The sequence below is a fragment of the Theobroma umbraticum genome, unplaced genomic scaffold (assembly GCF_002168275.2).
Source record: "Theobroma umbraticum cultivar Fairchild unplaced genomic scaffold, ASM216827v3 scaffold_81.0, whole genome shotgun sequence".
NCBI classification, from domain to species: Eukaryota; Viridiplantae; Streptophyta; class Magnoliopsida; order Malvales; family Malvaceae; genus Theobroma; species Theobroma umbraticum.
In genome coordinates, this window is record NW_018397268.1 from 830,089 (window position 1) to 854,536 (window position 24,448).

Genomic DNA, 24,448 nt, shown 5'->3' on the forward strand with positions numbered 1-24,448 from the left:
CTTTAAACAATGCTTCCAGACTAGGGTGGCTAGATATAGCCGAAAGCAACTTTGGAGGAGAATTACCGGATTGCATAGGCAATTTTAGCAATCTCTTATATTTAAATATCCTAGGTAATAGAATATTGGGAAGAATTCCAACAGGGATTGAAAATCTCATCAACTTGGAGATACTCGTGGCATCGGCCAATCAATTATCAGGTTCTATTCCCCTTGGCATTGGGAGGCTTCAAAAGCTAAGGAGATTTTTTGCAACTCGCAATTCTCTCTCTGGGGTCATTCCCCCCATTTTCGGAAATTTGACAATGTTAATTAGACTTGCTTTAGGTTATAACAATCTTCATGGCAACATTCCTTCGAGTCTAGGTAAGTGTGAAAATTTGGTTGCCTTGATTCTTTCTAATAACAACCTTAGTGGTTCCATACCCCCTGAGGTAATTGGGCTCTCTTCCTTGTCTATTGTCCTAGACTTGTCTTCAAACTATTTAACTGGTGTGCTACCCGTTGAAGTGGGAAATCTGAAAAATTTAGGAGAATTGCTTGTGTCTCAAAATAGGTTGTCAGGTGTGCTTCCAAACAATTTTGATAGCAATGTAAGACTGGAGAGACTGTTCTTGGATGGCAATTTGTTCCAAGGCCCTATTCCTTCATCTTTGAGTTCATTGAAAGGCCTTTCAGCTCTAGATATATCTAGAAATAATCTTTCCGGTGAGATTCCAGATTTTCTTGTGAGCTTGGGATCATTAAAGTATCTAAATCTTTCCTTCAATGATTTCGTGGGCATGGTACCAATTGAAGGAGTCTTTGAAAATGCAAGCGCTGCATTCGTTGAGGGAAACAGTAAGCTTTGTGGAGGCATCTTCGAGTTACACTTGCCAAAATGTAACTTGAAAGCATCCAATAGAAGATCGAGCAATTCTCTTAAATTAAAAATTGCGATTGTTTTTGCAATTTTAGGAGTGACATTAGTATTCTCTCTTCTCCTCTTTTTGTGGTTTAGAAGTAAAAAAGAGAAGCCAACAGCAGCAACTTGTGCAGAAAATTCACTTTTAAACTTGTCATACCAAATCCTCGTAAAGGCTACTAATGGATTCTCCTCGGCGAATCTAGTTGGTTCAGGTAGCTTTGGTTTTGTATACAAAGGAATTCTTGAAGAGAGTGGAGTAGTTATTGCTGTTAAGGTGCTTAATCTTCTATGTCGTGGAGCTTCTAGAAGTTTCATGGCTGAATGTGAGGCATTAAAGAACATCAGACATCGGAATCTTGTCAAGATCTTAACAGTAGTTTCAGGTGTCGATTATCAAGGGAATGATTTTAAAGCATTAATCTATGAGTTCATGCAAAATGGGAGCTTGGAGAACTGGCTGCATCCATCCGTTGCCATGAATGAGGCAGCAAAAAGGTTAACATTTTTCCAGAGATTGAATGCTGCCGTTGATGTTGGTTGTGCATTGGAGTATCTTCATCATTATTATGAAACACCAATTGTTCATTGCGACCTCAAACCGAGCAATATTCTACTTGATGATGAAATGGTTAGCCACGTGGGTGACTTTGGGCTAGCAAAATTCATTACATCAGGCATGCAAAATAACGCTTCAAGCCCGTCAAGCTCCCTGGGGTTAAGAGGAACAATTGGTTATGCACCACCAGGTGAGTAGACTACTGCACACTTTACTATCATATCTATAGTCTATAATTAAACACCAAATTTGAAGTAGATCCATAGTTTTCTTTCAATATGATAAATGTAGAAGGCATTCTTTCAAAATCAATATGTTATTTAATTTAACATGTTAAGAGCTTTGATGTGAGAAAGTTATTTGCATCTATTTCAAAATTGTTGCTCTTAATTATTTGTGACAAATGAATTGCAGAATACGGATTGGGAAGTGTTGTGACAACATATGGTGATGTGTATAGTTATGGCATTCTTTTGTTGGAGATGTTTACTGGGAAGAAGCCCACTGATGAAATGTTTAAAGAGAATTTGAACCTTCATAACTTTGTTAAAACTGCTTTGCCAAATCAAGTGGCTGAGATTATAGATCCCATTCTTCTTCAACAAAGTTTCCGAGGAGAAAGAACGACCAAGAACTCTCGCAACCAGAGCAACCAAAGAGATAATAGGATCCTTCAATGCTTAAATTCAATATTTGAAATCGGAGTTGCCTGTTCTGTTGATTTGCCTTCTGAACGATTGCATATGAATGACGTTGTAGCAAAGCTTTGTTCTATAAGAGACAAGCTACTTCCAACTCGACCATTAAGAGCAACAGGTACACGAATACTGTTATAAATCCAAGTAGCAATAGCATATAATTCATTATAATTTTTTTTGAAAAAAAAATTGCATCCTTTGCAAATCTTAAACCCATGATATGTCCTTATCTAAGTGCTTTTTTAATTTGAATCCTGATAGTTTTTAAGGTTAAATATTTCCTTCAGCTGCAGTTACTAGGTGATAGTCTATCGGCTTGTGAAGTTCCTGCACTTTTGATTGGTATTGCATTTACAACAAAACTCCCAGTTCACTCCGTCCTCCAAACTGGGAAAAAGAAGAAGATAATTATTACCTCAGCATAAGAAGTAACCACTCCCTTGTCTTCTGAAGGATCAACTCTGGAAGATTGTTGGATTTAGTTGCAAGTTCTAGTGTTTGTGCCTATCGTTTCTTGAATAAAGTACTTTTGCCTTGTGTTTAACTTTCCGCAATTGAAGATTATATATGTAATGTTTTCTGAGGAACCATTCCTTTGTATTCCGAGAAGCCAAATCTGCAAGAACGTTGGATTTCAAGTTCTCATATTGTGTCTACCATTTCAAGAATAAAATTCCACCTCTATTGCTTATTGTTCCTTGAATGAAATTCTTTTTCTTGTGTTGAAAATTCAGGGATTGGGGAGTCTTGGCAGTATCAGCTACGTTAATTCCAGTCTCATCCTGTGTTTCTTGTGTTCCTACTCGTTCAAGTGGAATGACCCTTGGAAATTCAAAAACTTTTGTCCAATAACCTTTCTTCCACAAACTAAGCAATTAAAACTCTTGACCCTGCTGCCAATATCCTCCATGACAGCCAGCTTTGTCTTCAGCGTTTACTTCAAGGTCTAGTTTGCTGGTATCTTAGAATCTCTACCAAACCACAATCTTACCCTAAATAAAGCGGTCCAGTGTGGAAACCGTGTTCAAGCTAACTCAACCTTTCTTCGTCGACTCATGATTCCATTTGTCACTTTTGATTTCTTTATTAATATTGGCTGACAAGTAATCATGAATGGTTTTGATACACAAAATTGACAATATATATAATTCATTATAAACCCATGGCCTGTCCTTGTTTAATTGCTATTTCAATTTGAACCAGCATGATTTAAGGTTAAATGTTTCCTTCAACTACAGGTACTAGGTGATAGTCTATTGGCTTGCGAAGTTGCTGCGTTTTTTATTGGTATTTGCATATACATCAAAGCTCCCTGGTGCAGCTCAGCATAAGAAGTAACCATTCCCTTGTTTTTCTAAAGGATCAACTCTGGAAGAACGTTGAATTTCGTTGCAAGTTCCAGTTGTACTTATCATTTTCTTGAATAAAATATTTTTCTTTGTGTTTAATTTTCTTTGATTGAGGACTATATTATGTTTAAATTTATGTTGTAAATTCAGCTATGTTAATTCTAGAAAAATGAATGATAGGAAGCCTCTAGCTTATAGTCATTTCTCGAGATGACTTTCCTAAAGTGGATTAACAAGCTAGTTGTAACTTTCATGCACATGTGTCTTCCATTTCATGAATAAAATTTCAATTCTAATATTAAATAAAATTTCAAGAATTAAAATAAAAACAGATATATTAAAATAATAATAATAATAATATCTACATTAGATTGAGAGTATTTTAATCAAAGTCACTCCACCTATTCTAAAATTGAACATGTTGATAATAGCATAGGAAAAAATTGTTCTTCAATCTCTCAATCGCCTTCTGTAATTGAACAATGAGTATTCAAAAGCAAATTAAAAGTAAGAAAAGGTGACGTGTTGCCTAGCTAGAAGTACAAGTCATCACGGTGGTTCACCAAAGACGCTGCCAAGTAACAACGTTGCATGAGCCACACGTAGAAGCATTATCTGACAGCAACTTGTCAGGCATCCGTGGGTTTAATACCACCTGGCCGGCCTCGCTGCTTACAACTGTACGTGTCTGGAATTCAAGTCTACTCAGAAACGAGGAAAACCCCTTTTCCAACTATGAAAAGCCGACTGCTTGTTGGTATGTTTGTGGGACTATCTCAAACTAGCTAGAACAAGGTAGAAGGTGAAGTAATAATAATGTCAGGGGGACAGGGAGCATTGCCGAAGAAGGCGAAGACGGTGACGATATATGAATCAGTGGAAGGAGGGGAGAATAAGACCAAGATGGAGCTACGTGCCAGGGAAGACCAGGGTGGCATTCAGGTTGATAAGCTGGAAGAAAAGGTGGAAGATCCTACTGGCGACGCTGGCCCTATCTTTGGCTCTGCCAAAGATGATAACAACAACAACCGAGACTTGGGCGTCACCGGCACAGCCTAGCCAAGCTACCGCTGTGCTATTCGTCTCATCTCTTGTTTAGTTTCCCTTTGCGTTTGTCATCCTTTTTTCTTCTCTACATGTATGATACAAGATGTAATAGGCATACGCCTATGGCATAACACAAATTTTGCACCGGAAGATATGGCAGACATATTCCTATGCTTGAATTCAATAGATGAAATTGGAGTGCACTTGTTGTTTCCCATCATCCTATTAATGGATTTACCAGTGAGATTTTACTTGCTTTACGAATTTCTTTTAAATAAAAAGAAAAGTTTCTTGCCAGTAGATTATATGTAGATTGAAAGCCAAAATTAAACATCTTAGAGAATATCCTAACGGATTATCATTAATTATATAATTAAATTATACGGTTTGCTTCTTTTATAAGTAAAAAGTTAAAAACATATTTGTTCAAAGAAAGTAAATGTGCTAATATATTTGAATGATTAACAATTAACTTTGAAATTTTTTTGTTTAAGATCATAATGAATGAATTTCTTTTATATAAAAATAATTATGTTAGAAGTTAGAACTCTGGTTTCACATTTAGTTATTTGCTCATTTTAATCAATTGCTATGATTTTTCTTTCTACTATATATTTAATTACTCTGTTTTTTACCAACTTTTAAAGAAGTAAAAGTAAATAAAAAGGCATAGTAAAAAGAATATACAGAAGAAAACCTTAACCATATATTTATTTTTAATCCAATACAATATTTAGAATTTAATTATCAAATGCATACATTTTCTGTCACATTTTGAGCATGGAAGTGCATGTCCCACGATTTTATAACTAAGCTGAACACATAAAACGTATACCTAAAAGGAAGATAAGCCTTAATTACTTCTTTGGATTGACAGCGAAATAAGTCTGAATAATAGTGAGACCAAGTCCTACTATGGCACCCAAAAAAGCAAGAAAACTCCAGTTTCTACCAAAATAATTGGAATAATTGAAATAGAACCATATTACCGGAGAGTTGCAGTATCTGTGGATGTTCTCTATAACATCATAGTACATCAACGGATCTGGCACCAAGTCCCTGCCCATTCTACGGAAAAGATTAGCCACTTCTTCATCACTTCCGAAATAATTGTGGAGCACACCTGTAACTCGCAGCTCCTTAACATCTTCTGCTGTGTCAATGAGAGAACTAAGGAAGCATAAGTAAGTGGTGACCCCCAAATCATTCTCAAAATTTCCACACATTTCTAAGGCTACCAAGTTCAAGAACATGGCAGCTGTTGAGTCATCCACCAGGATGCGTGGCATCTTTAAGCTTCCCAGTAAGTTGCAATAGAAGGAAATGTTTTTCAGGCTGTTTGACTCGCTGGGCGTCACATGAATCCCTGTTCCTTTAAGATCCTTGATGCTACGAAATGTCTTCGTATGCTTTTGGTTGTCTCCGCATGACAGAAGCAAACCACCTATCATACTACTGTTGCTCTTCGCTCGGCATCCCGTCAAGAGTTTCTTCCGCAAATGCTCCAAAAGATGAGTGTACTCTTGCTTTCCTTCTTCGTCTGTGTGTCTGCTCTTCCCATCTCGTATATCCGTTATTAGGCTGTAACCTATGAATTCTGTGATTAACTGCTCCCACTTTCGGGGTTCTTTGGCTAAGCTAATCAATATCTTGAGGACTCGGTAGGGAAGTTGGTTTTCTAGCAAGAAAAAATCAAGTGTCATAAATGCGGCAAGGTCTCCGTTAGCGTTCAACTCTATAAACTCGCCTCCTAAAACGTAGTATAGGGCATACAACACTGCACAACCGTCCACGAAGAACATCCAAGCTAGCTCATCATCGTCGTAATCTTTTATGTCCTCCGGATTATAACACTTCCTCAGATCCTTTATCTCTTCCTTAATCTTAATGAATAGAAACTCACCCCTAGTTTTGTTCTTGTCTGCAAAGAGAGCTGCCAATTTAAGCTTGGTGTGCTCTGCCTGCTCGAACTTCGGATTACCATGATGCAAAGGGCCGATGGCTACCTGCCTTGGTTCAAAATATTTCTTAAAATCCTTCTTGACATCGCTCATGAGGGCGGGTGGAACTCTTTGTATTAACGGTTTGGCTCTTTGATATGTACCACTTTCCTCTTCTCTGGCTTCTTGCAAGGCTGACTCCAATTTTGCTCTCTTTTCTCTGATGAAATCCGAATGCTCTATCTCAGGCATTGAAATTCTCACTTCCCACGGCTGCTCCTCGTCGCTGATCATCGAATCCTACCAGCTTGACGGTAAAGCAGGTAATACAATGACAGTTATAGAAAATTTGGAAATAAAAGTAGTGTAATTGAGGAGTTGCCTGAAGAAACAAAGGACGAAGGGATCGAAGAAAAGGTGGGTTAAGTTTCTTTGTTTCTACTTGGCGGAGGCTATTCGGGTACGTTAGCCGCTGAATTTATATGCTTTACACTAACTAGATCGAGATAGTAGCTTCACGAATGATCCTCTTTATACTTTATTGAGCATCAAGTTTAGTATACATTTTATCTGCTTTATCTTTTTGACAGAGTGACTGTTAAGATTTCTTACATGGAACAAGTATCAATCAATGAAACAAAATCATGAACCTTACCGCAATCACCATGTAAAGAGCAGAGGAAATAATCTTATTTGAATTCATATGATTTACTGCCATGCAAAGAAACATTTCAACTCTATCCAGTTCAAATTTTGCAGAAGAATCCGTAAACACAATGTCATCGATCTTTTTCAGAATGCCATCAATTCCATTAAAAATATATGGATCGTTCCATGGCTCGAAGCTGCTCGGTTCGTAACAATGAGAGTGCCATTTTGGGGTCAAGCTCAATAATCAACATTCTTAATTATTTTAAATTTCGCAATAATTTGGATTTTGAATCTCTAATAATCCCAGAAAACAGCCCAATGACATAGCCTAAGTGATCCCCAAAGTGTTTGCTTCTAATTACTTTGATTCTTTCGTTGTTGCATCACTATCTCCTTTTCTTTTTTGCTTGGAATGTAATATTCTCATCATTTTTTTCTTATGGTATGTTTGGTTGGGGAATGGTCTCTATTTTCCCAAAAAAAATTTCTTCATTTGGTTTGCTTTTAAAGAAAAGAATAACTATCCCAAAAGAATGCCTATTCCTTAAAATCTTGGAAAATCTTAGAATAACTAATGCCACGGCTCTCCATGATATTAGCTATTCCACATCTATGGGAATAGAGTATAAAACGTTTGTTATCAAAATATTGTTACTTAATTTCAAAAATTAAAAACCTAGTCTTATAAAATTAATATTTTAAATTAAAAAAATTAAAAATTTAAAACTTAAAATTGTAATATTTTAATAAATAAATAAAATAGTAATGTTTAAATTATTAAGTGAAATATAAATTAAAAAATGAAAATGAAAATAGAGAAAAAATTATACTAATACTTTAATAATAAATTATTAAATTATTAAAATTTTAAATTTTTAATGAAAATAAAAATTAAATGATTAAAAAAGAAAAAATTTACCTAGTTTTTTCTTTTGGTATAAATTTTACTAAATTATATAAAGAGTATTTTTGTTTTTGATGAAAATATATCTTATTATAATAAATAGTTTAAGTTTTTAATTATATATTATAAAACTTAGTATTTTAAATTTAAAAATTAAATAATATTTTAATCATAATAATATTTAAATTATAGATAAATTGATAATATTTAAAATTTTTAATATTTAAATTATTAATTATTAATTTTTTAAATATTATAGAATAAAAATAAATAATCATATATTACAATAAAAGTTATTGTTATCTTTTTATCATCTATTCCATTGTTATTCCAAAATTATTTTTATCAACTAAACATTACAATAAGTTATAAAAATAATTCTTACCTTATTTCATCCTGCGATCAAATCATATAATAATATTTTTATTATATTCTATTCTTACGTAATACTTATTCTATTCTATTTCATTTTATTCCACAAACCAAACATACTCTTAAAATTATATTTTGTTTGCAAACCTATAACGTGATACATGGTATATAAGAATATGCCATGATGCCAACTCTAGCCAATTCATAACTAAACAAAACCAATCAATAAATTATATTAATATTAATTAAATAAAATAGAGAAACTTCATTCAATTTTGTTTCAAATATAAACTATACCTACCATTCCATTTTCATTAAATTAGTTCTCTAAAATCTTTTTTTGAAAATTAGTTCTCTAACTCTTACGTGATTGATAGACAGTGCACCATTATTATTTCCAAGTGAATTAACATTCAAAATTTAACATTTCATGGTTCTATTTGTTCGTACGTTAAAAGAGGTCTAGATGTCTGTAAAATTTTGAACGAAACTTTTTTTTGAAAAAAAAAATTAAGGGCACACAACAAGTGGATATAATTTAGCTATAATTTAAACCATATAGAATTGCCCATAATTTAGCTAAATCCATGGAACTTTACTTAATTACATGAAAAACATTATTGGCTTCCTATTAACACAAAATTCACTATTTAGCCATCATTTTCCCAATTATATATGATTAAATATATTGGGGGTGGGGGGCATAAAGTTTGAATTCCTTAAAACAATGAGTTAAATTAGATATTTAATGCTTAATGAGATGGAATTACAAACTTATATAGATATGAAGATAATAATGAGATAACCAAAATGAGATAAACAAGAGAAAAAAATCCCTAAAAAATTGTTAATTATTTTTTTTGAGGGGATTAATATCGAATTTGTTACTATTTTATGGTTCAATATTAAAATTTTCCATTGTATTTCAATTTTATTGAATTTGTTCATTATTATTTTTATTTTGTCAATGTTTGATAAAAAATAATAAAATGGAGAATCCAACTGGTCAGAGTAAACCCAAAGACAAAGAGACCTATCTTCTTCATTTGCCATGGCCAAGTCTACAAAGGTCCCTTAAAGACTTCCAATTAATCATGGACAATGAAAGTTTTCTTTTTCTTCCTTTTTTTTGTCAAGTTTATTCTTTTTGGAGAGTACATACAAATACTATTTACAATCAGAAAAAATAAATATAATCAAATCAAACAATTTTTTATAAGTATGGAGTTATAAAGAAATTTCATATGAAGGATCTTGTCTTATGTTAAAACCGAAGCCCCTCCATTTTTTTCTTTATTTGACTGGCCTAGCCTAGGAATTTGATTTTCTTGCCAACTAAATCTGACTTTTAGGTGTCAAAGAGACTAGAACCCTATGACCATTTTTCCTCACCTGGGACACGGCAGCATTTATGTCAACAAACTTCTTCTTGTTCGTTAACTTTATAAATTTGGGTAGCCATTGATTAATTTGTACAATGAATCAACCCTATAAATATGTAACAAAGCAATACAGAAAGTCACCAAAAAGAATTGCAGAAAGGCAAGTTTTGATGTGTGCAATGGCGTTCCCTTTTGTTTACTGCCAATTAGCTGGTTTCTACTTTAGCATCCTGTTGTTGCATGCAACAACTTCCGCTGTTGCCACTGCCAATTTTGTGATTAGAACCAATCCTGGAAACGAGACAGATCGTATTGCACTGCTAGCTTTCAAGTCAAAAATTTCACAGGATCCTGACGGAGTGATGAGCTCGTGGAATCTGTCTAAAGATTTCTGCGAGTGGGAAGGAATCACATGCAGTCGCAGGCATAGAAGAGTGACCGTGTTAAACCTGAGGTCAAGAAGATTGGTGGGTTCCCTCTCACCTTACATTGGCAACCTCAGCTTCCTTAGGGAGATCAGGCTGGAAAACAACACCCTCCATGGAGAAATTCCTGAGGAAGTTGGTCGTCTGTTCAGGTTGCGCTTTCTACATCTGGGCAACAACTCCTTGGTTGGCCAAATTCCTGTCAACTTGTCCCATTGTTCCAAGCTCTCATCTTTACTTTTGGGAAGGAACAAGCTCGTAGGGAAATTTCCATTGGAGTTTGCCTCCTTGTCAAATCTCAAAGAACTAGCTATACACTTTAATGATTTGACTGGAGGCATACCACCTTTTCTTGCAAACATTTCCTCTCTAGAAGCTCTATCAGCTTCTTACAATGCTTTTGGAGGGAACATCCCAGATTCATTGGGTCAACTAAGGTACTTAACATCTCTAGGACTCGGTGGAAATAACATCTCTGGTACAATACCTCCTTCCCTATATAATCTTTCTTCTCTTGCTATTTTTTCTTTGTCTGAGAATCGACTTCGTGGAAGCCTTCCTTCAAACTTGGGCCTCACTCTTCCTAATCTTAGATTGTTTCAAATATCTGCCAATTTCTTTAGCGGATCAATTCCTGTCTCGTTATCCAATGCTTCAAAACTTGAATTTATTGAAATGGTTGGGAACAACTTATCTGGGAAATTATCAGTTGATTTTGGTGGCATGCAACAGCTTTCTGAGCTGAATTTAGGTAGAAATGATCTAGGAAGTGGAGAACCTGATGAAATGAGATTTATCGATTCTCTGGCCAATTGCAGCAATTTGCAAAATTTGGATTTATCTGTAAACCGATTTCAAGGCGTATTGCCTCACTCGTTTGGTAATCTCTCCACTCAACTTCTACGTTTGCTTCTTGATTCAAATCAGTTATATGGAACCATCCCTTCAGGGGTAGGTAATTTGGTTAACTTATATTTGTTCGCAATAGGAAGGAACCAGTTTACAGGCAAAATCCCTCCAGAAATTGGGAAACTTCATAACTTACAATGGATGGATCTTCACAGAAACAAACTTTCAGGGGAAATTCCTCCCACCTTAGGAAACCTGTCATCACTGCTAGAGCTGCATCTGCTAAATAACAATCTACAAGGAACCATCCCTACTAGTCTAGGAAAGTTAAGAAACTTGGCAGCATTAGATCTTTCTCGAAATGACTTATGGGGGACTATACCTGAAACACTTTTTCATAAAACACCTCGCATGATCTCACTAAATCTATCTCAAAACCATTTGGTTGGAAAAATACCTGCAAGCATTGCCAATATGAAGAATCTCTTGAGACTGGATGTATCTAGGAACAACTTGTCTGGTGAAATTCCTCTTGAACTCAGTAATTGTGGTAACCTTGAAATTCTATACATGGAGGGAAACTTCTTTCAAGGATCCATTCCTCCGGCACTGAGTTTCTTAAGAGCTATCCAACAGGTGGATCTTGCTCGTAACAACTTATCGGGCCAAATTCCTAAATTCCTGGAATCACTTGCGTTGATATATCTAAACTTATCCTTCAATGATTTTGAGGGTGAGGTACCAGTGAAGGGAGTTTTCACCAATGCAAGTGCAATGTCTGTAGTTGGTAATACAAGACTCTGTGGGGGCATACATGAATTGCAGCTGCCCAAATGCAGCATCAACAATAGTTCCAAGAAACAAAAGGATTCCCTTGCATTTAAGGTAATAATCTCAATATCATGTGCCTTCTTGGGAATAGCCATGGTGGCCTTTCTGATGTTTTGTTGGTTCAAAAGGAGAAGAAACAAACAATCTCCTAGTCCCATGCTGCGTAAAACACTTCTTAAGGTGTCATATGAAAAGCTTCTTAAAGCCACTGATGGATTCTCTTCGACAAACCTAATTGGTCTTGGCAGCTTTGGCTCTGTGTATAAGGGAGTTCTTGATCAGGATGGATTGACTATAGCAGTCAAAGTACTTAACCTTCAGCGTCAAGGAGCCTCCAAGAGTTTCATGGCTGAGTGCAAAGCCTTGACAAATATCCGACATAGAAATCTTGTCAAGATCATAACTTCTTGCTCAAGCGTTGATTTCCAAGGTAATGATTTCAAAGCTCTAGTTTATGAGTTCATGCCTAATGGGAGCATGGAAAACTGGTTGCATCCTGCTTTAGAAGGAGAACAAGTTGAAATTCCTTATCTTGGTCTTCGTCAGAGAATAGAAATTGGGATTGATGTGGCAAATGCGTTAGATTATCTCCATCACCATTGCCAACAGCCAATCCTCCATTGTGATCTAAAGCCAAGCAATATTCTTCTGGACAGCAACATGACTGCTCATGTTGGTGATTTCGGCCTTGTGAAGTTTCTTCAGGAGCACTCAAATCCAACTCAAAGCAGCTCACTCGGAATTCGAGGAACAATTGGATATGCTGCCCCTGGTAATCACAACATACAGACCAAAAGTTTCTCTTAAATATAAGCATACCTTCCACATTTGCAACATCAATACTTCACTTTATTCTAATTCATCATTTTCATGTGAAATTCTGTTAACCGTAGAGTATGGTCTAGGAAGTGAGGTTTCAGTAGATGGAGATGTCTACAGCTATGGAATTCTACTACTTGAGATGATGACAGGGAAAAAGCCAACAGATGAAATGTTTGATGGAGGCCTAAACCTTCATAAATTTGCTAGGATGGCCTTGGCAAACCAGGTGATGGACATTGTCGACCCAACACTGCTAAATAATGGTGGAGAAGTGGCTGCAGAAAACAACAGGCTGAGACAAGCAAATTCTGATAGAATAAAGGAATGTCTAATTTCTGTCATCAGGATTGGAGTGGCATGTTCGATGGAATCACCACAAGAACGTATGGAGATTAGTAATGCTGCTTATGAGTTGCAATTGGTTAAAAACCACTTGTTGGACCTCGGACTAGACCATACATACCAATAGGTAAAGGAGAAAGAATTGTTCAAACTTCAAATTAACCCAATCCTTTGTTTATGTATCTAGTTAGTCTCCTTGTGACTTAATACATTTAGAGTAGAACTTGATTCACCTAAAACTGAAATTTATCATGAGAAATGCTATATAAACTTGTCATATTTTGTTCACATTCCTTACTTATCTGTTATGAATTGCAGGGGGATGATCTCCAAAGCCAGAGGCAGTAAACAACAATATGCATGGATTTTGAACCCTTGCCCTCTATGTGTTTTTTTTTTTACATTTTTTTCTCTTTTTGGTGTATATTTAGTTGTAGATGTAATTCTCTTAAACTGAGGTTTGTCCCTTTCTTTTTTCTCTATACCTCTTCAAGGTTTCAAGTACTTGAAATGGAATAATTCATCTCTTCATTTCACATTACATTGTGGTTTTCTTTTGTTATTATATGGATGTTCTAGTTGATCAATAAAAGAGCTAATGCTAAGTAGGTAATTCTCAACTTTTCTAACAGTTGAAAGACTGAAGGGAACTTTACAAACAACTACTAGTGGTAGCTTCTGACATCAATGGTTTCAGAGATAATATAAAATAGAGGGCCATGCTTAAACAGCAAGATAATTTATTTAATGTTTCCACAAGCATCAGTCAACATCTGCACCTATGCCTTAACAAATTTTTTTATTGGTATGATATGCTAAAGTTCAGCAATTTCGGCTTCTCAACTGTATATAGACTTGATATTAGATTTTTCCTCTCAATCTTTCACATATATGAAGGGAAACCCACCAAGAAAAGGTTTCGGAGGCTGAAAGATTGCTTTTGGGTTTCATTTTTTTTTCTCTTTTTGACTAAATGGAATCTCCTACTTAACCAATATACACCACAGACCAGACATCCTTAAATTGCTGGTGCGAACCACAATATTATGGCCGTTGAGTAACTTCAAAGGTCTAGCAGATACTTCTTTACCAGAGTATTCAGATCCAATTGTCTTTTCTCAAGCTAATTTGAAGAGGTGACTTTTAGTAATAATCAATATATGTTTTAAGGCTGGACATGGCACATAAAGGAGTAAATTAACACTCTTAAATTAAAGTTTTCAATTCTTCTAGACATAAGGTACTATTCTTTCTTTCACCAGAGGACTTTGTCACTTTCCTCAGCGTCAGCAGAATTAGATTTCACACTGATAATTTCCTTATTTTATGTTGTTGTTTGTTGACACCAATAGATTGACAGAAAAGAACCAATTACCTGGCTCCTGACTTTCTGAATTAAGACATGATTGAGCCTACCCCAAGTGGAAGTTTTATTGCTATGTCAGTTTCTGTTTAAAATATACTCATGGGGTAGCCTGCTGCAGTTTTTCTTTCTTCCCTGATCAACACTAAACTAGAGATTAGAAGGCTATGAGTGGAAAACTCAAAAGTTTGGGTACTGCATCTCTTCTTTCTGTTTCACTTAAACAGTGCACCTGCCTTTCTGGGGAATGAAACTGATCAGCTCGCCTTGCTTTCATTCAAGAAAGAAATCACTGAAGATCCCTTGAAAGTTTTGAGTTCATGGAATAGTTCTCTTGATTTCTGCAAATGGCAGGGTGTTACATGCAGTCGCACCCGGCAACGAGTAACTGCACTGGACTTACAATCAAGAAAACTGCAAGGAAAGCTCTCTCCCTCCATGCTCATCTCACGTTCCTCCAAGTCCTTAACCTTGCGGACAACAACTTTCATGGAGAAATCCTACCGCAAATCGGCCGTTTATTAAGATTAAAGTATCTTTACTTGGCAGAAAACTCATTTGGAGGGGAAATTCCAGTCAGCCTCGGCAATTATTCAGAACTCAGAGTCATCCATTTAAATTTCAAAAAGCTCACAGGAAGAATTCCAGAGGAGCTCAGCACTTTGCCTAAGGTTATTGCTTTGCATATTGCTGCTAATAATTTAACAGGAGGCATAACACCATTTCTAGGCAACCTTTCTACACTCTTAAATCTTTCTCTAGCTCGAAATAATCTTGGTGGAAGCATTCCCGATGACGTCGGACGGCTTGCAAGTTTGAACTTTCTTCAGGCTGGTTCGAATAATCTCTCTGGTATCATCCCTGCCTCAATTTTCAACCTCTCAGGGATCAGTATTTTTGCAGCAGCAGATAACAAACTGACAGGGAGCTTTCCGCAAAGTTCGGGTACTAATTTTCCAATCTTCAAATATTTGCTGTTGGAGTAAATCGATTTACAGGACCAATTCCACCTACACTATCCAATGCAACAGGTCTTCTACAGATTGATTTCCCAGATAACTATTTTGTTGGGAGAATGCCTACTGATCTAGGGAGCGTTAAGAACCTGCAAAGGCTAAATGTTGGGCGCAACAGACTTGGAAGCAGAGAGCCTGATGATTTGAGTTTCCTGAATTCATTGATCAACTGTAGCAAATTACAGCTGTTGGGTATAGATAGTAACAATTTTGGTGGAGTGTTGCGAAACTTTATAGGTAATTTTTCTGCTGAACTTAAATCACTGCTAACAGGAAACAATCAAATATATGGAAGCATTCATTCAGGAATTGAAAACCTTGTCAACTTGAATGGTTTGTACATTGACCAGAACATGATTAGTGGTGGAATCCCCATTGAAATCGGGAAACGTTCTAGTCTGAGAGAACTGTAAATGAATGGACATAGACTATCTAGGAATATCCCACACTCCATTGGCAACATGACTGAACTGTTTGAACTTCGATTGGATGGAAACAACCTGGAAGGAATAATTCCTTCGATTCTTGGGAACTGTGTGCATTTGCAAGTGCTAAACCTTTCCCAGAATAACCTGAAGGGTACCATTCCAAAAGAAGTTATAGGTCTTTCCTCTCTATCCAAATCTGTAAACTTTGCTAGAAACTCATTGAGTGGCGCCTTACCACCTGAGGTGGGAAACCTGAAAAATCTCAAAGACTTTGATGTGTCAGAGAACAGATTGTCTGGTAATATTCCCAGCACACTTGGCAATTGCCTAAGCTTGGAGCATCTTTTTATGGAGGGCAACTTGTTTGGAGGAACAATTCCTGGAAGTTTGAGTTCTTTGAAAGGTCTTCAAGACCTTGATCTTTCAAGAAATAACTTGTCTGGACAGATTCCAGAGTTCCTACAAGGATTTATCTTTCTGCAATACTTGAATCTGTCTTTCAACAATTTTGAAGGTGAAGTACCAAGACAAGGAGTCTCAACAAATATTAGTTCTAGTTCTCTTTTCGGAAATAGTAAGCTCTGTGGGGGAATCTTTTCTCTGCAGCTACCCCGTTGCCCAAAGCAGAAGTCAGGAAAAGAAGGAAAATCTTTCACTCTTAAACTCGCAATAATTACAGTTAGTGCTGTTTTATGTTTTGCTCTACTATCATTCATTCTGACTCTTTATTTAATAAAAATTTCAAGAAAGAAACCTTCTCCTATGTCTCCCTCGGATGATTGGCATTCAGACATTACCTACAAGGACCTGCACAAAGCCACTGATGGGTTTTCCCCGGTAAATTGGATAGGTGTTGGTAGCTTTGGCGCTGTGTTCAAAGGGATGCTCAACAATGGTAGAACTATTGCAGTCAAGGTACTCAGCCTTCAGCAGAAGGGAGCAATCAAGGTCTACATTGCTGAATGTGAAGGTTTGAGGACAATTCAACATTGAAATCTTGTCAAGATCTTAAGTTCTTGCTCGAGTGTGGATTTTAGAGGCAACCATTTTAGAGCTGTAGTTCTCCAGTTCATGCCACATGGGAGTCTAGAGAACTGGCTGCACTTGAAAATAAATGAGCATCATCGACAACTGAAGCTGAATAGTTTCTAGAGATTAAATATTGCCATAGATGCGGCATCTGCGCTGGAATATCTACATCACCACTGCCACACTCCAATCATCCCCTGTGAGTCTGTGACTTAAAACCAAGTAATGTTGTTCTTGACGCTGATTTTTGTGCACATGTAAGTGATTTTGGTCTAGCAAAGTTCCTTACACAATGCACAGATACGTACTCTCAAAACCAAACCAGTTCAATCGGTGTACGAGGATCCATTGGTTACATTGCTAATCTCAGGACCCAGGAACTCAAACTGCATGCATTTTATCTTGAATTCTATCATTTTCAGAGCTTTGTGATCAAAGTCACTTGATCATAGAACAATCGTCTAATTATCCATTGATAGCATTTTACAAACAAAAAGCCAAAACAAATCAAATGGAAGGGACAAAACCAGGCTTGCTTTAGGTTAGAAGAAGGTGATTCAATCATGGGGTTGTCATTTTTTCCAAGACATTTTGTCCCAAAGGAAAAGGTGATACTCCCAATGTTCTTATGGCTTATGGGCCATCAGTCATCAAGTTCTGGACCAATATATATTCATAGATTGATATCATAAATTGTTATGGAAAATGTTAATTAATGCTTGTAGATCTTTTTCACAAAAATAATTATTTTTGTGAAAGAAAATTGAAATTAAAATATTATTTGTTTTTGAAATTGATAATAATATATTAAAATGAAAATATATGATTTAAGATAATACTTAATGAATTTCTTTTAATTTATAATTATCCGTTAACATATTCATAATTTAACTATTTAACTATTTAATTATAATTTAATTATTATTACTCTCACTTGTGACAGTAAAAGTAATTGAAAATATAAATAAATTAAAGACTAAAACTCTAAACATGAACTATATTAAATTAAATGAAAATAAAATTCCCAATGTTAAAATTCTTTAAAAAAATAAAAGGAATATATCATAAAGTTCATTCCATAAAAAATAAGTAGATATAATAAAATAATAATTTTAAAAAATATATTTATCAAAAGCAATTAAAACAAAAGAAATCTACAAGAGGACACATCACACAGAGCCAAACTACCTCTGTCTGTCTGTCTGTCTGAACTCTTCGAAGCCTCCGACGATTCAAATCAAAGCTATGGCAAGCATATGGCGGGCCGCGACGGCGCTAACGGAGAAACAGAACGACTACGACGGCGTCGAATTCTGGTCGAATCCGGAACGAACGGGCTGGTTGACGAAACAAGGGGAGTACATAAAGACCTGGCGTCGCCGCTGGTTCGTTTTGAAACAAGGGAAGCTGTTCTGGTTCAAGGAATCGACTATCACACGCGGTTCTCGTCCACGTGGCGTGATCCCCGTGGCTTCCTGTTTAACCGTGAAGGGAGCCGAAGATATTCTGAACAAGCAGTACGCTTTCGAGCTCTCGACGAGGAACGCGACGATGTATTTCATTGCGGATTCGGAGAAAGAGAAGGAAGATTGGATCAACTCGATCGGACGGTCCATAGTGCAGCACTCTAGATCGGTCACCGATTCCGAGATCGTTGATTATGATAGCAAGCGGTGATGATCTTACTGTCTGATCCATTTTTTCCTTTTTCTAAATTGAAATTTGTGTAATTGAGCTCGTATTGTAATCTGTTGTTTGTAAATTTGCTTTCTTTTTTTTATAAAGTTTGTGCTTTTCTGAGTTAAAATACTCTCCATATGTTTGGTAATGATCAGACTGTTAATCGTGCTTTTTTGCTTTATAAAGTTAAATTTTTGTTCACTGAAGTGATAATTAATCTGATTGTTGTTGTGATTTGTTGGTTGATTTGGGTTTTCGCTGTTAGTTAAGGATGATTGATTTTCTTGATTCTTGGATTAGATTGAAAGAGAATTCCTTTAACTGTTTTACAGATAAATGCAGTTTAGATTAGTTCCCGCCACACAAAATGGCATACTGGATTGTGCCAATGAAGATGCTGATAGTTCAAAAGTAATATCAATGGCGATATTTGGTCTAAATTCTCGATGTGAGGTTGCTTGTTGCAGTTTGTTGGTGAATGCAACTGGTTTTCTAGACTCCCCTGTCACTTTTCCTTCAAGATTACAGCTTTGAAATGACTGTTAGATTTTGCTTAAGTAGACCACTCTCTGATGTATTGGGGAGATTCTGATGGTGGATTTTCTATAGGGATAAGGAGATTTTGAAACTAGTTTATATAAAAGGTTTTGTATTCACGATTATGACGTAGTCAACTCTCGGTGTTGTTCCAATTAGGTTGGTGATGGAGGAGCAAACATTAGCTCTAGGATTTTACTATATGTTTTGTAATTGACAGCTGCTTTCGGAGTTTATTTATAAGAAATTTGTCTTGTAGCAGAGGAGTAAGTAAGCCTGCTATATTGAGTTAGCAAGTAGTTCATGTAATATTGGTACAATGATGATTAGCAAGTAGTTCATGTAATATTGGTACAATGATGACCAAAGAGCGAGAACACGTCCTTGTTTATTGGAGCCTAGGACGGGGCAGGCATACAATAGTTCCAGGACCTCTGCATATCTTCTTGTTATCTCTAATGAGAAATGGTATCGATAAGAAGACATTTCCAATGACTGTACTTATTGAAACAGAGAAAAAATTTTGCAATGAAGCTTTTCCGAACATTGTTTGTGAGCACAAGCTACAAGTGAGATCAAGCTGATTGAATGTCTTAAACATGTATAGCCTACAGGATGTTTTTGACTGTTGTTGTGGGGGAAAATGTTTAATGATTATCAGGTGTTGCCTCAAGCTTAGACATGAGCCAAGCATTTACATTTGCATGAGAGTTTAGAAGTTGTTTCCAATTTATAGCAATTGATGGCATGAAACAAATCTTTGATGCAGTGAGATAGATGGAGACCATTAAGTTGATTTTGATGAGCTTCCAGTTTTATCTCTCGTTCCTTGAATATTGCTTCCACATATCGCTGTTGTGTAAGATTGCCATTTCTGGAATATTTCTTCCCAGCCTAAGCTGCTATATTAAAAAAAGGTCAGGTTTACTGCTCTGTCCATGTTTGTAGAAGAAATTAGATCTTCACTCATCGAGGACTGTCTGTAAAATCATGTTCTACCCTCAAACAGTGTTTGCTGACTTGGGTTTTGCTAAGATATGAAATTCAGACCATAACCATATCTAACTTTGCCAATTCTTCCTAAAGTTCTACAGACAATCCAGTTCATATGAAAAGAAAGCTTAAATATCAGTTATTGGTACAAAACAAAGACGATTAAACATCGAGAAAACATAATTTCAATTCACCTGCTGATTTGGCCTACATTTGTCCCGTACTGTGGATCAACGTTGCCTTGGTTGCTTCTAGCTCTGTGATAGCGTCTTTGATTCTCATTCTTTCAGCAGGTACTTCTGCGGAGCATGCGACTCCGATCTTGGTGAAAGAAACCAAACACTCCAATATCTTTGCTTCCTGTTGACTACTTATTCTCTCCATGTCTTCACCCATTTGTTCAAGCAAGCGAAAATCAAGAATCTCCTTGAACTGTTCCAGTAGTGCCGTCTTACAGAAACTGTGAAGGCTTAAGCCGTTGTGAAACATGCCATCTGTTGGTCTCCTTCCGGTGATCATCTCCAGGAGCAAAATCCCATAGCTGTAAATATCTCCTTCTGGAGACGCTACCCCTCCCATGCCATATTCTGCAAAATGTTATAATAAGCCAAATCACTTCAAAATTGACAAAACAAGGAACAAAAAATAATAAGGCAAGAACAGATGAAACTTACCTGGGGCGACATAACCTATTGTTCCCTTGATCGATGAGGAATTTGTATGACACGTTTCCATATTGCGTGAGTGGCTAGATACAAGCCTAGACAATCCAAAATCACTGACATGTGCGACCATTTCATCATCGAGAAGAACATTGGTAGGCTTTAGATCACAGTGAACAATCATCGTTTCACAATCATGATGAAGGTAATTTAAAAACACGGTAGTCCAGGAAAACTTATCTTTGGCTGAAGGACATGTAGGCTCCAGCTGCAGGGAGAAGACTTCCTTGACCAAAAGGGCACTAATTATACTATTAAATTAAATTTGTGACAGCTTCTAATCTATGAATGTTACTATAAGGTTTTTTTTTTTAGTTTTTCACAAAACAAATTAAGGGTTTTTTATATATGTATCTAATTGAATTTTTTTGATTTTTTTTTAAAATTGTGCTCTTATCTCTTACCAGAAATGTAACAGATATTATCCTGTAACAGTTATCACTTGTGGTATACATGAAACTTGACGGCAGACTTATTGACTAAACACAATAAATGCTGATGTCGAATTTTTGTTATTTAAGCCTAAGAGTTATCCCAAACTTTAGGTGGAATCTACTTTATAGAAATTTAAATTGTTCATATTATCAATAGATTATACTTAATAAATCACGCCAGCAGAAAAATTTCTCCACAGTCCTGTCTAATTTTTCAAAGTAAATTGACAAAGAGAAAGGTTACTTTAATCAAGTTAGGAAGATATATACTAATTTGATGTAATATAATTGCTGAATCTAGGATCTTTGATCATCTCAAATATAATTGAATTATCAGAAAGATGGGAACGAAATCATGTATTTCATTACGGATTTGGAACAAGAGAAGGAAGATTGGATCGACTCGATCGGACGGTCCATAGTGCAGCACTCTAGATCGGTCACCGATTCCGAGATCATTGATTATGATAGCAAGTGGTGATGACCCTACAGTCAGATCCATTTTTTTTTGCTCTTTCGAACTTGAAATTTGTGTAATTGAGCACATATTGTAATCTGTTGTTTGTAAATTGCTTTCTTTCTTATATGAAGTTTGTGCTTTTCTGAATTGAATTACTCTCCATATGTTTGATAATGATCAGACTGTTAATCGTGCTTTTTTGCTCTATAAAGTTAAATTATTGGTTCACTGAAGTGATAATTAATCTAATTTTTGTTGTGAATTTGTTGGTTGATTTGGGTTTTCGCTGCTAGTTAAGGATTATTGGTTTTCTTGATTCTTGGATAAGATTGAAAGAGAATGCCTTTAGACTGTTTTGACAGATAAATGCAGTTTAGGTTAGTTCCCGCCACACAAAATGGCATACCGGATTGTTGCCAATGAAGATGCTCCTAGTTCAAAAGTAATGTCAATGGCGATGTTTGATCTAAATTCTTGATGCCAGGTTGCTTGTTGCAATTTGTTGGTGAAATATGCAACTGGTTTTCTAGACTCCTCTGTCACTTTTCCTTCAAGATTACAGCTTTGAAACGACAGCTAGATTTTGCTTGAGTAGATCACTCTCTGATGTTTTGGGGAGAATCTGATGGTGGATTTTGTATAGGGATAAGTCTGTTTCGGAACTCGTTTCTATGAAAGGTTGTGTACTTAGTCAATTTTTACTCTGCGTTGTTCCAATTAAGTTGGTATCGGAGGAGCAAATGATAGCAATAGGATGCCACTATATGAAATTTTGTAGCTGAAAGCTGCTGTAGGAGTTTCCTTACAAGAAAATTTTCTTGCATCAGAGGATCAGGTAAGCCTGCTAAATAGAGTTAGTTAGTAGTTCATGCAATATATGTACCTGAGAAGAGTTTCTGCTAATGAAGCTTTTCCGACCATTGTTTAGGAGCACAAGCTACAAGTGAGATCAATTTGATTAAATGTCTCAAACATTTACTGCCTGCAGATGTTCTTGGCTGTGGTTGTGGGGAAAATGTTTAGCTATATTCAAAAAGGTCAAGATGATTGTTTTTCCATGTTTTAGAAGAAATTATTTCTATACTTAATCCAGGATTGCCTATAAAGTTGATTGTTTTTCCATTTTTAAGAAGAAATTATTTCTGTTCTTACCAAGGCTTGTCTATACAATAAGGTTCTGCCCACAGACAGTATCTGTTGATGTGTGTCTTGTTTAAGATATAAAATCGGACATTAGTATAGTTAATTTATAGCATGTTGCACTAAAGTAAGGATCAGGCGCGATAGATTAGCTGTTATCTCTAGTCCTTCTTAACACATTCTGTTGGTGTGAAGTATGTTGAGTGATGAAATAGAATGGATTCTGTTGATTTGTCTCCCAAAGCAAGTGGTTACAGGTTGGCTGATTCATTTCTACTTACTAAGCTTCGATTCATCATGTTGGAAAAAGCTTGGAATTGATTATCTCTCATTCTGTAATTAAGCCAATGGAAAATTTCTACTTTGGAATCGAACAAGGATAAAAGGAGATAAATATAAATATGAATTTCACACCATAATTTTAAATATCACTTTCCACAGCCAAGTCTTTTGAAATCTCCGTAGACAATCCTAGTTTAAACGATTTGAACAAACGCAAAACAAAGTTCAAATATCCATTATTGATACAAAACATTGAGTAGAAGTTTACTTCCGATTCACCAGCTGCTGCTGCCTATCTCCTGTCCTTTCCATGGATCCCAGTGCGAACCAACCCTGCCTTGATTGCAAGTAGTTGTGTAATAGCATCTTTGATTCCCATTCTTTCACCAGGTGCTTCTGCAGAGCATGCAACTCCTATTTTGGTGAAAGAAAACAAACTCTCCAACATCCCTCCCTCCATGTTTGGCAGATTCGTTAATCTCTCCTTGTTTTCACTAACTTGTTCAAGCAAGCGAAAATCGAGAATCTCTTTCAACTGATCAGGTAGTGCCATTTTACAGAAATTGTGAAGGCTTAAGCCGCCATGAAACATACCATCTGTTGGCCTCCTTCCAGTGATCATCTCCAAGAGTAGAATCCCATAGCTATACATATCACCTTCTGGAGACACCGCCCCGCCCATGCCATATTCTGCAACAATTTGTTATAAACTTAATTCTTCTTGTAATGCCAACCATCTGTTTTTAGCTCTAATTAAGAGTTGAGACTTGATATTTTGCAACTTATTCAATGCGAGGTTTAATGATGGTTAATAGATAACAATCATAACATTATAAATAATAAAATCATTAAGATTTTGTATATTAAGATTTCATTAGATTACGACTATGATATTGAAAGACAAAGGGAGATATATAATTTTACCTGGAGGAACATAACCAATTGTTCCTTTCATCATTGAAGAACCTGTTTGATCATTACCCATATTGTCTGTGTCGCTAGATAGAAGCTTAGCCAATCCAAAATCACTGACATGTGCAACCATGTCATCATCAAGAAGAACATTGGAAGGCTTTAGATCACAGTGGACAATTACCGCCTCACAATTGTGATGAAGGTAATCTATTGCATTGGCTACATCTATGGCTATGTCTAACCTTTGAACAAAGTTCAAATACCTTGACTCATGTTGCTTATGAAGCCAACTGTCCAAACTACCATTAGGGATGAATTCAAAAACTAAAGCCTTGAAATCATTGCCTTGGTAATCAATGCTTGAGCAGGAAGTT

At 36.0% G+C, this 24,448-nt stretch overlaps 6 protein-coding genes and 1 pseudogene across 7 annotated transcripts in view; 5 read left to right on the forward strand and 2 right to left on the reverse strand.

Moving 5' to 3' along the window:
• Positions 1-2,299, forward strand: part of LOC110425445 (uncharacterized) — a 3,359-nt gene extending 1,060 nt beyond the window's left edge. The window contains exons 1-2 of the mRNA XM_021440366.2: positions 1-1,653; positions 1,878-2,299. The exon at positions 1-1,653 is cut by the window's left edge and continues 1,060 nt beyond it. Coding sequence (XP_021296041.2) covers positions 1-1,653; positions 1,878-2,299 — 2,075 coding nt within the window. The remainder of the gene's footprint in view (positions 1,654-1,877) is intronic.
• A 2,027-nt stretch (positions 2,300-4,326) lies between these two features.
• LOC110425446 (seed maturation protein) lies at positions 4,327-4,569 on the forward strand. The gene has a single exon (XM_021440367.1). It carries the CDS (start codon positions 4,327-4,329, stop codon positions 4,567-4,569), a length of 243 nt encoding a protein of 80 aa, XP_021296042.1.
• Positions 4,570-5,414: 845 nt separating this feature from the next.
• LOC110425447 (UPF0481 protein At3g47200-like) lies at positions 5,415-6,791 on the reverse strand. Its single transcript, XM_089785090.1, has one exon. The coding sequence runs from the start codon at positions 6,789-6,791 to the stop codon at positions 5,415-5,417; it is 1,377 nt and encodes a 458-aa protein (XP_089641216.1).
• A 3,194-nt stretch (positions 6,792-9,985) lies between these two features.
• On the forward strand, positions 9,986-13,202 carry LOC110425448 (putative receptor-like protein kinase At3g47110). Its single transcript, XM_021440369.2, has 2 exons — positions 9,986-12,683; positions 12,805-13,202. The coding sequence occupies exons 1-2, from the start codon at positions 9,986-9,988 to the stop codon at positions 13,200-13,202; spliced, it is 3,096 nt and encodes a 1,031-aa protein (XP_021296044.2).
• Positions 13,203-14,477: 1,275 nt separating this feature from the next.
• On the forward strand, positions 14,478-17,357 carry LOC149526604 (receptor kinase-like protein Xa21; annotated as a pseudogene).
• A 698-nt stretch (positions 17,358-18,055) lies between these two features.
• On the forward strand, positions 18,056-19,934 carry LOC110425014 (Pleckstrin homology (PH) domain superfamily protein). 2 transcript variants are annotated; one of them, XM_089785074.1, is made up of 2 exons: positions 18,056-18,584; positions 19,898-19,934. In XM_089785074.1, the coding sequence occupies exons 1-2, from the start codon at positions 18,157-18,159 to the stop codon at positions 19,917-19,919; spliced, it is 450 nt and encodes a 149-aa protein (XP_089641200.1). In that variant the 5' UTR covers positions 18,056-18,156; the 3' UTR covers positions 19,920-19,934. The 2 variants fall into 2 exon arrangements, with proteins under 2 accessions (XP_089641200.1, XP_021295442.1); XM_021439767.2 differs by lacking the exon at positions 19,898-19,934 and adding an exon at positions 18,924-19,837.
• A 103-nt stretch (positions 19,935-20,037) lies between these two features.
• LOC110425013 (uncharacterized) overlaps positions 20,038-24,448 on the reverse strand; it is a 9,988-nt gene continuing 5,577 nt past the window's right edge. Inside the window, exons 2-5 of the mRNA XM_021439766.2 lie at positions 23,455-23,849; positions 22,621-22,674; positions 20,796-21,099; positions 20,038-20,708 (exon numbers count right to left, since the gene is read on the reverse strand). Coding sequence (XP_021295441.2) covers positions 20,329-20,708; positions 20,796-21,099; positions 22,621-22,674; positions 23,455-23,849 — 1,133 coding nt within the window. The 3' untranslated portion in view covers positions 20,038-20,328. The remainder of the gene's footprint in view (positions 20,709-20,795; positions 21,100-22,620; positions 22,675-23,454; positions 23,850-24,448) is intronic.